The sequence below is a fragment of the Dromaius novaehollandiae genome, chromosome 25, assembly GCF_036370855.1.
Source record: "Dromaius novaehollandiae isolate bDroNov1 chromosome 25, bDroNov1.hap1, whole genome shotgun sequence".
Classification (NCBI taxonomy): domain Eukaryota; kingdom Metazoa; phylum Chordata; class Aves; order Casuariiformes; family Dromaiidae; genus Dromaius; species Dromaius novaehollandiae.
Genome location: NC_088122.1, coordinates 6234514 through 6251621, shown reverse-complemented (window position 1 = coordinate 6251621; position 17108 = coordinate 6234514). Strand labels below are relative to the sequence as shown.

Genomic DNA, 17108 nt, shown 5'->3' with positions numbered 1-17108 from the left:
GTTTGGGCCTTTTGCAGCTGTGCATGAAGGTTTTAATGCATAAATAGGGAAATCGAGGAATAAAGCCAAGCTCGTGCCACCCTTCAGCCTCGTGAATGGCCATTGGCCCTTTCTCCGCCCTGCATCACCCCAAAAGCCGATTTCCCCATCTCCATCCCTGGGAGGATGTAATGCCCCCCCGACACCCCTTACCAGCAGCGAAGGAAGAGAACAGGTCAGAAATCACTATAATCCTCCTTTTATTTCCACCTTGTCGTGAGTATGTAACAGCATCACGCCCGAGTTTATGTTCATTTAAAAAAAAATAGTATCATACTGCATTTCCCCCCCTCCCCCCAAAAAATGTTCAGAATAAATGGTAACAGGTAATAAATGTAAACTGCACTTGGCACCTTTTGGCTCAATAAATAAAAAAAAACAAAAAAAAAGAGAGAGAGAAAGAACGCATTATGTAGACGGCACACTATGGTATCTAAATAAATAACATAAGTTATCTTCGAATAAATAGAGAGTATCTAAAATACAGATGCATTGCATCCACTTCTGCAGTCGGCCGGGCAGAGCCGCCGACACCAGGAGGGACGTGGTTTCCCACGGCCGGCCCCGCTCCCGCCGGCCTTCCCGAAACGCTTCGCCTTTCCCCCCTTTTTTTTTTTTCCTTTTTTTTCTTTTTTCTTTTTTTCTTTTTTTTTTTTGCATGTTGGGCCTCAAGTTTAAGGCTACGCCTCGTTAAACCCGGCACGAAACCATGTGGCAGGTCCTCTTTATTAAGGGCAGATCGCCGAGCTGTTTTCATCCCCGGGGGGGGGAAAAATTAATCTGGCGTGATAAACCAAGGCTGGGAGGGAATTTTGCACCGGCGACTTTCTGGAGCTGTTTAAATAGCGCTGCATCCGCCAGGGCTTTCATCAAGGCTTTTCTCCCCCTTCCCGGCGTGGATACCCAACCGGCGACCCCAAATCCCTGGCTGCTCCCGCCAGCGGGGCCTTCGGCCTCCCCTTCCTCCTCCTCGGCCCCCGGCTTCTGCGATGCCTTTCCCCGCTTTACGGCCTTGGGTTTTGCTTTTTTTTTCCCCTTTCCCCTGGAGCCTTCTGCAACAAAACTAATTTTAGTTTTATAGTAGTCGGAACTGGAAAGGACCCAAGCCCTTGAGAGCGCAGTTATTATTATCATTATTATTAGATTTTTGGATTGCTTTTTTTTTCCCCCCAAAGGCGAGCCGGTTATCTCCCGCGAGCACAGCGCCCTGCGATGATGTACGCCCGGCTGCTGCCCCTTTTCCTTTGCCATTTCTGCGTTATTTCCACCCAAACCGGGCTGCGCCATCCCAGTGATGCTCGCTCCCCAAATCCGCCCCATTTTCCCACGGGTTGCCCCCAAAGCACAGCTGGAAAACAGGCGCCAGGTGCTCTCGCCACTGTCGACATATTTTCTTTAAAAAACAAAAAAAGCCAAAGCCGAAATATGTTTTTCCCCATCAGCCCCACTCTGAGATGGCCGTAACGGGATGCTCCGTCGCGTTGTCCGACCGGGTGCAAATCTGCCGAGTGCGGCCCCGGGGCTGCACCCCCGTGCCGGAGATGCTGGGGTTACTGGTTTAAACTGGGGGATGCTGGTTTGTCCTGGTGCTCGGACCAGGTGGCAACAGGGTTCACTGCCCAGTGCCCCATAACGTGCATCGGCTTTGTCCGTGCTCGGAGCTGGAAAAGCGAGCCGGGGCTGCTCATCCCGGAGGAAAAAAAAAATCCCGTCCTCTCACAGAGGGTCCCGGGGCTTTTTGCTCCCTGCATCCCGTTTTTCACACCTCCAGGGCGGCTGCGGGCAATGGCGGGGAGCGGGGCGACCCTCAGCTCTCCCGCATCCTGGCTCTCCCGGAGGGATGCTCGCCGCCACGCACCGCTTCCCTGCAAAAACGTGGCCGTTCGCTGCAGCTTTCGGCTTTGCCACCCAAAACCACCCATCCCGCGCGGAGCCTGAGCCGGATTTCCACCCGCCGAGCGGGGCCACGAGCCGGGGGCCGCGGCGAGGACGAGGGCGGCGAGCCGCGAGCTTTGCGCCGGGGCAGCGAATGCCCAGGCCCCGCCAACGCTATTCTCCTTCTGTTTATGATTTGCTTTTTCTGGGAAGGAAGCCAAAGGGAGGGGGGGGAGAAAAAAAAAAAAAAGCCCATCAATTCCAGGCGACAAATATAGCCTGCCCGGAGAATGCAAAAGTCTGCGGTCTCATTTATTTCCCCGCAGAGTAAACACGAGTGACAGCGCTGGAAATGCTGCAGGGCAGCGCGGGAAGGGAGCGGGGCCGCGGCAGCCCTGCCGCTCGCTCCGGCACCTCCGGGCATCGCGCTGCCGGCCCCGGTCCTCCCTCTGCCGGCGGCTTCCCGGCTTCGAGCGCGCTGCTGGGTGCCGATGCCGGGGAGGCCCCCGAAAGCAGCTTTGCAACCGGGCCGCGGCACCGCCGTTGCTGAATCGCGGGGGATTTGGGTGCCAAATCCCCGCCGCCGGGGCGGTTTGCAAGGCCAGCGCGGCGTGCTCTGCTTGCACGGCTGGGAACGGGGGCGAAGGCAAGCGCGGGGCAGCTGCGGGAGCCCGTGGCCTGTGTAACGCAGCCTGCACGTGTGCAGCACGCCCTGCGCACACACCGTGCCCCGCGTGCAGCACGCCCTGCGCGCGCGACATGCACAAAGCAACTTGCACCCTGCGTGCAAGACACCCTGCACGTGTGCGAAACACCCTGCACGTGTGCAACACACCATCTGTGTGTGCGAAACACCCTGCACATGTGCAACACACCCTGTGTGTGTGTGAAACACCCTGCACGAGTGCAGCCCACCCTGTGTGTTCAAAACACCCTGCACGTGTGCAAAACACCCTGCACGCGTGCAAGACACCATATGTGTGCACGAAACACCCTGCACGCGTGCAACACAGCCCGTGTGTGTGCAACGCACCATGTGTGTGTGTGCAAAACACCCTGCACGGGTGCAACACACCCCGTCCGTGTGCAACACGCCTTGCACATGTGCAACACACCATATGTGTGCGCGAAACTGCCTGCACATGTGCAACACACCCCGTGTGTGTGCAACGCACCGTGTGTGTGTGTGCAAAACACTCTGCACGGGTGCAACACATGCTACACGTGTGCAACACACTCTGCACGGGTGCAACACACCCCATGTGTGTGCAACACCCGCCGCACGGGTGCAACACCCTCTCGAGATCCCCATACATTTACGCAGCACGAGCAAACGGCGTCGCCAGCAGCAACGCAGCGACGCGACGGTACGAACAGGCGCTCGCGTGGCTCTGCCTCCGCCCCGGGGCCCGGCGAGAGGTGCCCCGCGGGGCCAACGACGGGGCTTTTCGGCCCTCTCGCCCCCGCCGCGGTGCCAAGCGCCGGGTCGCGGCGGACGAGCCCGGCACCCCCCACCACCGCCGCCGCCGCCGCCAACCTGCGCCTCGCCGCGCGGGGCAGCCCGTCACACGCAGCCGCACTCCTTGGCCGAGAGCTCGTTGACGGTGTAGTAGTGGTTGTAGGCGTCCAGGAAGGAGACGTCGTCGTCGTAGGCCAGGGGCCGGCAGCAGGGCCGGGCGCGCACCTTCTCGCGGCGGATGCGCCGGCGGCCCCGCATGCTGCGCAGGGAGAGGTCGTAGCTGCGCACGGCGCCGTCGCAGCTGCCGCTGCAGTAGCGGAACAGCACCGTCTCGTCCGACTCGTAGCCCAGGCCCAGCTCGCTGACGCTCACCTCCAGCTGCCGCAGGCCGCAGGGCTTGTGGCGGCCCCGCGCTCGCTTGGCCCGGCCGCCCGCCGGCTCCGGCCGCCGGCGCCCGCCCGAGCCGGCTGCTCGCCCGCGCCGCCGCGCCAGGGCACCCAGCAGCCGCCGCAGCTCGCCCTCCGTGTAGCTCTCCAGCAAGGCGCCGTCTGCAAGAGAAGGCGGCGCCGTCAGGGGCTTCGTCCCGGCGCCGTTTGCTCCGTCTGCAACCGCGTGGCCCGCCAACGGCATGCCCCATCCCGGGAAAAAAGCGCCGAGCCGCGGGCGGGCTTGCAAGCAGCGGCGCTGGGGCTCTCCGGGCTTGCAAAGCCGGCGCGGCTCTGCGCCGTGCTCGCTAAAGCTCTTCAAAGGAAAAAACAACAAAAAAAGCAATGATCCCACGGCCGCAGATCCCGGCGAGCCCCTGCGACGGGAGCGTGCACGGAGCGGGGAAGCCGCATCCGGCTGCCGCTCGGCTCCAGCCGGAGCGAGCCCCGGCACGCTGATGCTTCCCGTGCGGCTCCGTCCCGGCTCGCTGGGGCTCTGCGCCGCCACCGCAGCACCAGGCCGGAAAAATTTGCAGCGGGACGGTTAATTAATTAATTAGGGGTTAATGCTAAATTAATTCTCCCCTTTCTGCTTTATTGTTTTTTTCCCCCTTCTCGGCAGATCTTCCCCGCCTGCAGCCGTCCCAAACGGCCCCGGCTGCTGCACGACACCAAGTAGGTGCTCAAAAAGCGACAAATTTTTTTAGGGAGGGGGGAAAAAAAGGGTAATTCGCTCCCACCATGGTTTCTGGAAACATTTGGGATGTTTCTCCGGACCCTCCGTGAGCAGCAACGGGAGGCGGAGGCGACCGTCCCCTGCGCCGTGGGCGGCAGCGTCCGGACGCCCAAAACCCCGGGCTGATCCCGCTCGAAGCCCGGCTGGGCAGCGAGCCCAGCGTCTCGAATTTGGAGGGGAAAGACAGCTAATTTGACAGCCTGTCATCGATTTCAAAATTTCAACCCCAAAGCAGCTCTTCTGGTTTGGAAGGGAAGCAAACATGCCCGAGATGGGCCGCGAGCACAGGGGGAGGATTAAACGGTCACGGAGGAAACGCCACGTGCCAGCAAAGTGCAGCCGTTTCTCGGCGCTGAGCTCCTGTTTGCCATTTCATCCATTGCAAAATAACGCGGAAAGCAAAGGAAAAAAAAGCCGTTCGGAGCTAAAAAAGCAGCTTGGCGAGAGGAGCCCCTCGGATCCGGCTTCCCGGCGTGCCGAGCTTGCCTTTTCCCGCGCCTGCTTTTGCCCGGCGGAGACCGGAGCCTCCTCGGCAGGAGCCCGCCGGGCTCTGCAAACCCTCGGCGAGGCGCGAAGCCGCCCCGCTGCTTCCCGCCGATCCGGCGGCCGCCCGAACGCTGCCCAAGCCGGATGCCCGGGAAAAGGCACCTCGAGGAGGCCGTGGGAAAAAGCAAAGGCGGGTTCGACCCCGGCTTTAGCCGAAAACGCAGCCCGCGGGGAGCAGGGTGGGACCCTCGCGCCCGGGGGCCGCTTACACTGAGAGAGCAGCGAGCTGTGGCGGTCCAGGGCCCGGGGGGATCTCCGCGGCGCCACCGGCAGCGAGGAGGAGGATGCCCGTGAGGCCGGCGAGGAAGGCGAGGGGCTGTATTTCCGGCTCCCGGTGAGCATGTCTCTACAAACTAAAATGGATAACAGGGAACTGAGGAGCATCGATGCAATGGCTGCAAACTTCCATACCTTCATCTTAGAGCAAGTCAGAACATTGAAACTCTGTAAAACAGGCAAAACAAATATCCTTATTACGCGGCCGCCCCCCCCCCGCCGCGGCCCCGCCGTCCCGCCCCGCCGGCGCGACTCCCCCCTCTCCCCGGCCACGGCGCTCCCGCGGCACCGGCCCTCGGTCTCGGCCCCGTCATCCTCCTCCCCGCCCCGGTATCGGGCTGGTGCTGCAAGAGGGAAACTGAGGCACGGCAGCTCGGTGCCCCCCGGAGCCGGGCCGGGCTGCGGTCCAGCCGTGCTGGGAGAAACGGTGCCCGGAGCGCTGAGGAGGACCACACGCGGGAGAAACCGCGCTGGTGGGATGCTGCAATGGCCCTGGGATGCTGCAATGGTCCCAGGATGCTGCAATGGCCCCGGGAGGCTGCAACGGCCCCGGGAGGCTGCAATGGCCCCGGGATGCTGCAACGGCCCCGGGAGGCTGCAACGGCCCCGGGAGGCTGCAATGGTCCCGGGATGCTGCAATGGTCCCGGGATGCTGCAACGGTCCCGGGAGGCTGCAATGGTCCCAGGATGCTGCAATGGCCCCGGGATGCTGCAACGGCCCCGGGAGGCTGCAATGGCCCCGGGAGGCTGCAATGGCCCCGGGATGCTGCAACGGTTCCGGGAGGCTGCAACGGCCCCGGGAGGCTGCAACGGCCCCGGGAGGCTGCAACGGTCGTGGGAGGCTGCAACGGCCCCGGGAGGCTGCAATGGCCCCAGGATGCTGCAATGGTCCCGGGATGCTGCAACGGTCCCGGGAGGCTGCAATGGTCCCAGGATGCTGCAATGGCCCCGGGATGCTGCAGTGGCCCCGGGAGGCTGCGGCGGTCCAGCATCCTCCGTCAGCCCCCCCAGGCCAGGGGGACCAAATCCCTGCCCTCCATCCCGGCATCCCGAGACAGCAGCTCCCTGCCAATCCGAAACGGCCCAAACCCCCGGGAAAACCCGAGCAGCTCATTCCCGGGGCAGCTGCGGGGAGCAGGCAGGGCTCCCGCCCGGCGCCACACAGCTGATTTTCCCAGGCCAGAGCCCATTGGATCTGCTGGGATTTTAGGATTTTCCGATCGATCGTGCCGATGGGCAGCGGGAAACCGCGCGCACGGGTCTGGCAGCGAGCTGTCAACCACTAAAGCCCCGTTAAAAAAATCAGGGCTGACTTGCAATAGCTCTCCTTCCTTCCCCCCCTTATTTTTTTTTCCTTTTTCCATTTCAGCTCCTTTGCAAACACCCAACATTTCTCCTTTGCAAACAAATTCTCCACAAGGAAAAAAAAAAAAAGAGGAAGAAAAAAACCCCAATAGTTTAGTAATATTTGCCAATAGAATTTACTGAGGGGGAACATTTATTTGAAAAGGGGATTTTGACACGTTCGCTTTTACTGTTGTGGAGAATAACGAAAGGAGCCTGAACGCCGCCCCGTCAGCAGCACCGCTTTATTTTACAGCGTGCAAATAATTACATGTTAACTAACGTAGTAATTACATGCCCTGTAGGTTACAAGCTAATTGCATGAGCCAGCCAGAGCCTAAATGCTTTAAAACAGGGCTATAAACAAGAGCAAGTTAGAAAAAGAATAGTTTAGCCATATAAGGCGGCGAGCTCGCGAAACACCGCCGCGGTCCGAGGAGGCAGAGCTGGCCGAGACACCGGAGCGAGAAGCAGCGAAGTCACACGCCGCCGGGAAACGGCGCCCGGGGCACGATCCGCACCCGGCTCGAGGGAAACCTCGGCGCGACACCGCCCCGGAGAGCCGAGCGGGGAGGCACCGGGCTCCAGGCGATTTTCTCGCCAGGATTTTGGGGAGGTGAATCGCGCCTGGGCATTGCACAGGACCTGCTTCCCCTGGAGCCGGGAAACCCTCCAAGGGCGAGGAAATGGGTCCGGCTCTCTCCGTCCGGCTGGAGGCCGTTAATCCCCCGCTCGGGATTCAACGCGCGGTTGCAATCGGCTTTTTCTCGCCGATCCAGAGGTCGGGGTGCCCGGGCATCCCTTCGGCACGGGGAAACCCAGCAGCAGCCGAAGCTTCGTCGAAAGCCTAAATCCCCGCTCTGACGTGCGAAACCATTGCAATAATTATCCCGGTCCGCCTTCAGTTCCTCCTGCGCTAAAAAATCATGGAGCAGGGGTGCCGACCCACGGGGAAAGCCGAAACGCAGAGCGGGAGAGGAACGCCGCCGCGCAAATCACAGCGCGGGACTCGTGGGGATGCTCGCGCCACGGGAGCGATGCTGGAGCACGGCACTGGGCCCGGGAGCCACCGAGCTCGGGATGCCACAGCTGCCGCCGGCTTTGCCACCCTGGAAGGGATGGAGGAATCCGGCAAACGCAGCTCTGGGCTTCGGGGCGCAGCCGAAGGTGGTTTGCGGCAAGGACCAAGGCGAGAGCGCTCCGCAGGAGACAAGGAGCCGGGGGCGTAAAAAAGCGGCTGTAAGGACGTCCAGAGGGAAGGATGGACGTCCGGAGGGAAGGATGGATGTCGGGACGGGACGATGCAGGGCAAGGCACAGCCTCATGCTAAGGATGCCCCCATCTTCACACAGCCTGTGCTGGCAACCCGAAGAGCGCTGGCTTTCCAGGCCGCCCCGAGGCTTCGGGATCTGCTCGCGGGAGCCAAAGCCACGGAGCAACCTCAGCTTCACGCATCGCCCTCCATCGGCTGCAGCATCCCGCCGGCACGCACTTCCCTGGCCCCGGATGGGTGGGAAAATACGTGTGCTTAACCCGCCTTGCAGCCGATGTGCAGGGATGCGGCTCCCGGAAGCGTGGCAGGGCCCGCGGACACTCACCCAGGCATGAGAAAGTTCACAGCTTGTATTCCCGGAGAACAGCCCGGACCTCGATATCTTCCCGCGCTTTCCCAATAAGTCAATTGGATCACGAAAATCCAGCCGCGCTGGATGAAACTTCATCCCGCGGAAGAGAAACCTTCGCTCCGGGACTCACCCACCTCCGGGTGCCACGACTGCCTCCCGCTAGAAGAAGATGCTCGGCGTGCCGAAGAGCTCGCTTCACCGGCAAAACCCCCGGCAGCGCCGCCGGCGCGCATCCCTCGCCCCAGGGCTCGGCGGCGACGGAAGGAGCAGCCTGCTTTTCCAGGCACGGATCCTCCCCGGGAGGGAGGGATCCTGGCTTTTCCAAAGGGATCCAGTCTCGGCATCAAAGCAGCGAATCCACCCCACCGCCCTAAGGAGACTTATCCCGTGCTCCATTGCCCTCGCTCTTGGGAAATAAAGGAATAAATAAAAGCCAGATTTCTAGGGCGATTCTTCTTCGCTCGCGATGCTTGGAGTTGCCGTTGAGTTTTAATGTGAGATTAAAGAGCAGAAGCCTTTTCCCTGCAGAGACCCGCAGCCCGTTTTGCCTTCGCCGGCAGAAATTCAGGCTCCCCAAACTTCCCTGTTTTTCACACTTTCGGTTTTTCTCCCAGCTCTGCTTTTCTAACCCGCTTTCCAAATTTCCAGGCCAACTTTGAGGATGCGTTTCAGGATCTCCGCCGGCTTCTTAAAGCCCCGGCAGCCGGGAGATGGAGGGTGAAAGCACCAGCTCATCCTCGCCCTAAATCCTCCCCGCCGGCGCGGGGGAAGGAGGAGACTCGAAACCCTTCCGCGCTAACGCTTCCAAGCCCAGAAAGCAGGCAACCCAAAAGGCGTCACGTTTTAAGCATGTCACAAATTTCAAGTTGCTTCGTGCTTCCGGGCATCGCTCCATCGTTTTCAACTGCTCGGCCTCGGCCACCCCGCTCGGCTCGATGAGGACGCGGAGTGGCCAAGGTTTTGGCACCAGGGAACGCTTGGGAGGATCACGACCTCCACGGGACATCACAGAGAGCTTCCACCTGCCACCCTGTTTATTTTAGTGCCTTACATGGGAGCCAAGCGGCTTTGAAATCCCGGCTCCGCATGACTCACCCGGCAGGAATTAAACAATTTCCATCCAGGAGCGACGTCAGGGTAAAGCAACTCCAGGCAGCAGCGGCTCCTCCAACCTCCGAACGAGACCCGGGCCCGGCGCCGGGAACCGCTTCCCTCCCGGAGAAGGGACCCGCCGGAGCAGCCGCCTGTGATCCCGGCTGCCAGATGGGACCGAGCCTCCGCTCACCCCAGAGCAATGCCGCCCGCCGGAGGAGGGAGCGAGCAAGCCGCTCCAAAAATCTCCAATCGCCCTGCTTCTGGCCCAAAACAGCTGGGTTTCGACCCGGTTGGCGGCTTGGCAGTGCAAAACCCTGCCAGAACGATGGGGCTGGCCCCAAAACGGGGAGCTTGGAAAGAAAAAGAGCCCCAAGCCCTGCTCTACCTCCGTCTCACTCGATGTTATTTGATCTTCTTTTATATCTCACTACGCTCCTGAATCTTATTATGCTCCTATTTGATTTCCTTACTGTTGAATGGTCGGACTCTCCCGCCAGCGCCCGGACGCGTAATTGGGAAAAAGCCAGCGCCGGCTGCCGGCTCCGCTCGGAGGCGTCCGGCCAAGTGCCGCCGTCCCGCGGGGTGAGGAGCCGGGGACATCGCTGCGGCGATGCTCCGCGGGAACGCCGGCTCCCCCCGGCAACTAAGTAAAAGCAGAAAGTGGGAGCATCGCACATGGTTCTGCTTTTCCCGAAGTGAAACCCAGCCCAGCGTGGAGAAATTCCCAAGCTCTTCCCTCAAGGCTGCTTCTCCTCCCGCTCCCTGGAAAACCTCATCCCGCGGCTCCCGCCGCGGCCCTGCTCTGCCGGGAAAAAGCCTTCGGGAGCGAGCGCCGGTGGGAAAACAGCAGCTAGGGGGAAGGATGACGGTGTTCCTGGCCATGCCGTTCCCACGCCGGCGGGGCGTTTGCATACGGCGTGAATTAGGGCAGCCGCGGTTTGTATCCCGCCGAGCAGCCGTGCAAGAAAAGCAAAAAAAAGAAGAAAATCCATCCCGGGCATCCCGTCCGTGCCGGGATGCGAGTGGTGCAGAAATCCCCATGGCAAGGACGGCGCGGGAAGCGGCACGCTCCGGAGACGGCACAGGGATGCTCTGAGCCGGTTGCACCGAAGCAGCAGAGCTGCACGTGCAGCCGCGTCCTCCTGCCGCGCGCTTTCTCCGGGAGCCTCCTCTCCTCTCCGACGGCAGCAGAGCCGTGCCGAGGAAGGCGAGCGGAAACGTGGCTTTGCCTCCTCATCCTCCTCTCCTCGCATGCGTCTCCGTCGCTTGGCCGCCGTCCGGCCTCATCCGTCCGCTCGCAGCAAGGCGGTACCAAAGCCCCGAGATGCGGAAAGCGGCTTCCTCCAGGCTCGGCTCCTCCTGAGAAATTTCCCATGCCTCGACCCACGGGGCAATTCCCGGCTCCTAAAACGCTGCTCGTCGGTTCCCGACGGAGCCGCGACGTGAATCCGACTATCCGGCCGGATCGAATGCGAGTCGGCTCCTCGGGGGCTGAACCGACCCGGAGCCCCCGGCCGCTCAGCACCCGGCTTTTGCAAGGGCCGAGGTGGGAATAACGGGAGATTGCAAAACAAAACGCTGACACGGCAGAAAAAAAATCGATGGAAATAGCTATTTTCTGATAGGGAGGAAAACAAAAAAATCACTCAAAAATCTCTCATCCTGCGGGAATTTTTACCCTAATCTTCATCCCAGAGCTGAGGTTGATCCCGGGATAGTTTGTACCAGTTTCCTTTAGGAAATTGCTGATAACTCGCAGGCTGGCGAGGTGAAAACAGGAGCAATGGCCCCCCCAGCACCCATGGGTGCTGGTGCCAGGGCTCCTCGGCCGCTCACCCCCGTCCCTCGAGCCCCCTTTTTCCACCGGGGAAACGGCTCCCGAGCCAAAACCCAAAGGCCAAACGTCATTTTCTTCCCCCGCCCCGAGCGACAAACCAGCCCCCCCAACTAAACATCGCCGCGATGCCAAAAGCAGGCAGTTTGCTGCAGAAAAGCTAATTACTGCGGCTTGTTCGAACAAGGCCAGCGCCTGGGGAGACAGGGTTAAAAGCCGAAATTTTGGCAGCGGCGCCGAGCCGAGGCCCCAGATGTGCTTTCAACCCCGCGCGCCGGTACCGGGGGGCCGTCGCGAGGCCGGGGCCGCAGCGGGACATGCCAGCGGGATGGAAATATCCAGGTTTTTCCCCCCTTCCGAGAGCGGCGGCGCCTCCGTGGGATTTTTCCCGCGGTCCGGCACATGCCGGGATGGACTCGGCAGCTGCCGCTCGCGGAGCATCGAGCTGCGCCTCCGGCAGCGGCACGCGGGCCGGCTGGGGGGCCGCTCCGATTTATTTTATTATTGCTATTTCTGCCTTTTCCAGGGAAAGCGTCATTTTTCGTGGAGCAAAAGCAGTGAGCACCATGCTGGATGTCGGAACAGCGTCTCGAGGCCGCTGGGGCTGCGGCGAAGGCAGCCCGCTCCTCTTCCTCCCCTCCCCGAAACAGCCCCGCGCCGCCCGCCCTGATCCGCCTCGGGGCACCCGGGAAAATCCGTTTCCCCTTAATCCGATTAGGGGCCGCGCGGAGGCAACCGGCACCCCCAGCGCAGAGGGTCCCGGCGGAGGGGGGGAAACATCGCCGTGCCTCAGTTTCCCCAATGCTGAAAGCAAGCGGAGAGCCGCGGCCGAGCTATCCACCCCCCCGAGACCCCCGGCCCTTCTCCCAGCCACGTCGAAGCCGCCGGCGGGAGCAGAGCGGTCACCTCCGCCTTTTCCCAGCACCATCACCCGCTGCAAGGGCTCTCCCGGGAACCGCAAAACCGTCCCCAATTCCAAAAATAAATAGATACAGAAGCTATAACGACCGACACGATTCGGCTCCCACCTGAAGTGCCCCGGTCTCGCCGGAGGAACGGAGCTGCCCTGCCGCTCGCACCTTCCTGGCGCGGGAACGCCGGGCCGGCATCTTCCCGATCGGCACGGCTCGGGCTGCCCGCAGGCTTGGCCCTCGAGTGGAAAGGACGGGAAGCCCAGCACCTTTTTTGCCCTTTTCCTTATATAACCTTTTTTTTATATTCTTTTTTTTATCCTTTTTTATCCTTTTTTCTTTCGCACATAGGGAATCGGCTTGTCGAGGCGCCCGCCAGGGATTACGGCGCTTTGCTGAGGGCAGAGAGACCCGAGAGCGGTTCGCAAATCCAATTTGCGCTAAACCCTTCCAGCGGGTTTGGGACGGTGCACGGGCTCACATCGCATCCGCGTTCGCCGTCCGCCTCCAGCGGCGACCGCCGACGTGTTGAACCACTTAGCGCCGCTCCGAGAGGCCGAGGAAGCCCTCCCCGGGCAGCGCGCCGGGAACGGAGACTTCGGCAGCCCCGAGCGGGCGGGAGGAAGTTAAAACGCGGAGATGCTGGGGCTGAAGAGGGCCGAGAACTGAGACGGGTGGGGGAATAGCTGGGGGGTCTCCAAAACGGAGCAGGGCAGAGCCCCCCGAGCGCCCACGGCCGGCGATGGCCAGGCCGGTCCCCCGCAGCGGCGCCACGGATGCAAGAGGCGCAAAGCCCAAAGCGATCGCTCTTACCGCCCCGCCGCTGCCTCCCGCGGACTTCGGCTCAAAATCGATCAGGTCTGCAAATAATAAAAAATAAAAGGGGTCTTTTAGCCCGCTGTCACCCGCGGTGGCCCGTGGAGCGGCCCCGAGGCTGGGGCAGATGTTGCAGCCGGAGCCGCCGGTGCTGCTCCGAGCAGGAGGAAATTAAAGCAAGGAAGAGCGAAGCCCCCAAATTGCTTGGCCCCTCCATCAGCGCTGACATCTGCCCGCATGGCTGCGGTGGGATGCTGGAGCATCCCTTGCTCCGCCGTGGGCACAGAGGCTTGGGGGTCTCGTGACCCCTCCGCGGGAGCAGAGCCCGGGGAGCGGATTCGTGCCGGCCGCTTTCTCCGTCCTCCCCTTCGCCGGCCGTCCCCGCCGAGCGAAACGGCCCCGGCGTTTCGTAGCGGAGGGTCAGAGTGTCGCCAACAGCCGGCAATAAATACGCCATATGTTCCCAGCCAGCCGCCGGCCAAGAACAACATCATTAAAGGCGAGGAAGCCACCAAAAGCCCCGCAGCAGCTCATTTCCTGCCCCGGCATCCGAGCGCGTGTTGCTTTTCCCGACCCGCAGCGGAGCCGCCGCGTCGCGCTCCGCTTCCGCAGCTGGATTCGCGGAGGGTAAAACGGGAGCTGCTTCCCCCTCGGCGCAGGTGCAGCGCCCGCGGGTGCCGGGAGGATGCAGGGGGGCCGCAAACAGCTCCCACCTCCTCGGACCCTAAAAATGCTTTTTGCGGTGTCCGGATGCCCCAGGGAAGCGCCCCAAATCCCCCAGGACCGTTTGCTTGCTTTAAATAAACCGCGAGCGTTGGCCCCTCGTTGGGCTCCTCGCGGGACGCACGCGAGTTTTTCCTCCGTCGGCAGAGCCGGGTTCGGGGACCGTTTCGGCATCGCACGACTCCGCGCGACCCGGCCAGAGCTGCCGCCCGAACCCGAGGGACCCTCCGAAATCCCGGAGCAATGCCTGCAGGACCGAGCGAGCAATCTCCGGCTCGGCGGAGGAAACCGCTCCTGAGCGCGGCTCGCTCGGGGCCCCGATCCCGCCTGGAAAAAGGGCTGACGCAGCCCATCGCCTCGGGATGCTCCTTCAGGCGAGAGGATGCTCAAGCATCTCCAGCATCGCCAGCACGGAAGCATCACGCTTATTTTTTTCCTCCCGCGTGGATTTGAGGCGCTGCCCTACAGCAAAATAGAAGGCAAATAAAAGGCAAGATAAATTCGCCTTTCCCTCTGCCTCCTCCAAATTTAACGTGGGGAAATCACTCCGAGACGCTAGAAAAAGCGAGGTCAGATGGGATCTCTGCATCCCCAGGCCCTTTCGCCTGCCCGGAGCAGGGCTAACGTCGGAGCGGCTGCTCGCCCCGGCGCGCAGCAGCGGATGCGGGATGTGGGATGCAGGCACCCTCGGCTGAGCGATGCCGGGAAGGGATCCTCGCAGCCTCCCGGGAGCTGTGTCGCTCGCTGGGGCTCGGCAAGGGGTCGGGCCCAAAAGCTGGGTTTTGCACATGTGCTTTAGCTTAGGCCAGCAACAAAAGCGCCTGCGGTGCCGGGGGGGAAAACCACAGCCGCAGCAGTGCGGACCTGCGCGGGCAGAGCGAGGGGCAAATGCTGGATCCTTCCTTTGCATCCTCCAAAGGCAGGAATTGATGGTAAAAGCGTGTCCCGAAATCCCGGAGCCCGGCACCACATCAGCCCTAGGAAGGGTGTTTTAGTCGGAGATGGAAACAGCCGAGCAGCGAGCTGTGATTCGCCTCGGTGCCGTGGGAGGGCACCCAGAGCCGGGCCTGCTCCGCTGCCCAGGGAACCGGGGCCACCCAGGAGGGTCCCACATCCCGGGACGCGGTCCCCCATCACCCAGCAGCCTTGCCCAGGGCGGGAGACGGGACGCTGCAGCGGGGCCAGGAGCTGCATTCCCCTCCCGGTCGCGTTACGTGGGAGCGGTCGTCTCGCGGCTCGGGGGCTGCATCCTGCAAGCCCCGAAAGGTGCTGAGCCCTCCCCGAATTGCAGGAAAGCCCAAAGCCAGGCTGCAGCTTCCCAGCCTCCTTTGGCACCCGGCGGCCCTGAGGTGCCGCAAAACGGGGACCGGCAGCGGCGTGAGAGCCCGGCACCTCCCTTCCCCAAAACACGGCACGAGCCGGAGCAAAGCGGAGCGAGCGCTGGAGGATCTGGGGTTATTTAATGCCTTGTGTAAACAGGAATGACTCTCATCGTCCTCCTCATCCCAGATCCGGACAGCGGCGCCGAAGGAAGCCCGGATGCTGCCGAGGATGCTCGTGCCGGGCACCTCGGACGCCGCAGCGCTCACTCCGCTTTGCAGCCCGGGAGCCAGCGCCGCGGCGGGGCGCGAAGCGCTTCGAGGACCTCAAGGTCCCGTTAAAGCAAAGCAGCTAAAAAAACCAACCTCGAGCCACCCAAACCCTTCCCCGTGGCTCGCTCTGCCCCGGAGCATCCCGCTGAGGGAGCCGCAGGTGAGCGGCGCTCGGCACCCGATGCTCCGGCCCCGTTTCCCCCCGCCATCCCGGGAGAAACCAGGCCCTCGCCCCAGCGCCGAATTGCGGATTGGCTCACGGAGCAACGCTCGGGTTTAAATCAGCGCCGGCTACCGAGCGACCATATATGTGCAATAAAGACATCCGAGGTCTAGGTCGGGGGGTTGGTTTTTTTTTCGAGCCCGCAGCAAGAGTGGGAAATTCCCTCCCTCGCCGCCGCCGGGGCCAAAGCCGCCTCCCGGCCCCCACTAAGCTCCGGCTATCGCTGCCGCGACACGGAGGCGGCCGAAAGCCGGAGCCGCAGGAAGGCGACGGGCGCTGCGGATGCAGCCGAAGCCGCCGAGCTTTCCGCTTCTTCAAGTAAAATATTCGGAGCGGGATGGTCTCTGAAAACGAAGCGACCTCGCCGGGCGGCTCCGAAGGCCTGGCTGCCGCGGCCCCCGCTGCCCCCTGCCCCGGGGGGAGGTCTGCACCGTTTGCGGGGCGACGGGACCCCTGCATCAGCCCCGGGGGGGGGGGGGGGTCTGGGCGGTGGGATGCTGAAGTCCTGCTCTCTGGGGCCGGATCGCGGGGATCAGGGGGGCTGCGCTCGGCCGGGTTCCCTGGGGCTCGGCTGGATCCGGCCCCCGGCGCTGAGGGGGGCTCGGGGGTCCTAACCGGGGGGCTCCGGGGGGTCCTAACCGGGGGGGCTCCAGGGGGCTCCGGGTTCCCCCCCGGGGGGGGGCTCTGGGGTCCCTTTCGGGGGTCTCCTAACCGGAGGGGGTGTCTGGGGCTCCTAACCAGGGGGGCTCGGTGGTCCCTCCCGGGGGGGCTCCGGGTTTCCCTCCCGGGGGGGCTCCAGGGGTCCCTCCCGGGGCGCCCCCCAGCCCCGCCGCGCCCCGCCCCGCCGCCGGGAGCGGGCCAGGAGCCGCCGCCGCCCCCCCCCCCCCCCCCCGCCCCGAACCGGGCAGGTGCTCGGCGCTGCCGCTGCGGGGTCCGGCCCGGCCGCGGCTGCCCGCGGTGCTCACCTGGACGCCGGGCCGCGGCGCAGCGCTCAGCGGCGACTCCGTGCCGGGACCGGCACCGGGACACGCGTGGGGCCGGGGGCCGCCATGAGCGAGGGGCAGAGCGGCTCGGCCCGGCACCGCTCGGCTCAGTTCGGCTCGGCTCGGTCCGGCTCGGGCACAGTTCAGTTCGGTCCGGCTCGGGCACAGCTCAGATCGGCTCGGTTCGGCTCGGCTCGACTCGGACACAGCTCAGATCGGCTCGGCTCGGCTCGGTCCGGCCCGGGCACAGCTCGGCTCGGCTCGGTTCGGCTCGGCTCGGACACAGCTCAGATCGCCTCGGCTCGGCTCGGCTCGACTCGGCTCGGTCCGGCTCGGTTCAGTTCGGCTCGGTCCGGCTCGGTTCAGTTCGGCTCGGCTCGGCCCGGCCCGGGCACAGCTCGGCTCGGTTCAGCTCCGCGCGGCGCGGCTGGGGCTCGGCGCGGCGGCGGCGGGGGGGGCTCGGCCGCCGCCTCCTCCCCGCGGCGGGGGGCGGGTTTGGAGCGGCCCGGCTCCGCCGCCCCGCCGGGCCCCGCCTCCCCCCGGTCCCGAGCCGGGCTGCGCTCCGGTGCCGCGGCCGGTGCCGCCGCCAGCCCGCCGCAGCCCTGC

General features: G+C 63.4%; 1 protein-coding gene across 2 annotated transcripts; it reads right to left on the bottom strand.

Moving 5' to 3' along the window:
* Positions 1-222: 222 nt before the first annotated feature.
* Positions 223-16597, bottom strand: NRTN (neurturin). 2 transcript variants are annotated; one of them, XM_064497333.1, is made up of 3 exons: positions 16485-16597; positions 5290-5433; positions 223-3921 (listed from the first exon to the last, which is right to left on the bottom strand). In XM_064497333.1, exons 2-3 carry the CDS (start codon positions 5420-5422, stop codon positions 3479-3481), a joined length of 576 nt encoding a protein of 191 aa, XP_064353403.1. In that variant the 5' UTR covers positions 5423-5433; positions 16485-16597; the 3' UTR covers positions 223-3478. The 2 variants fall into 2 exon arrangements, with proteins under 2 accessions (XP_064353403.1, XP_064353402.1); XM_064497332.1 differs by having other exon boundaries at positions 5290-5524; positions 16485-16541.
* Between the last annotated feature and the right edge of the window lie 511 nt (positions 16598-17108).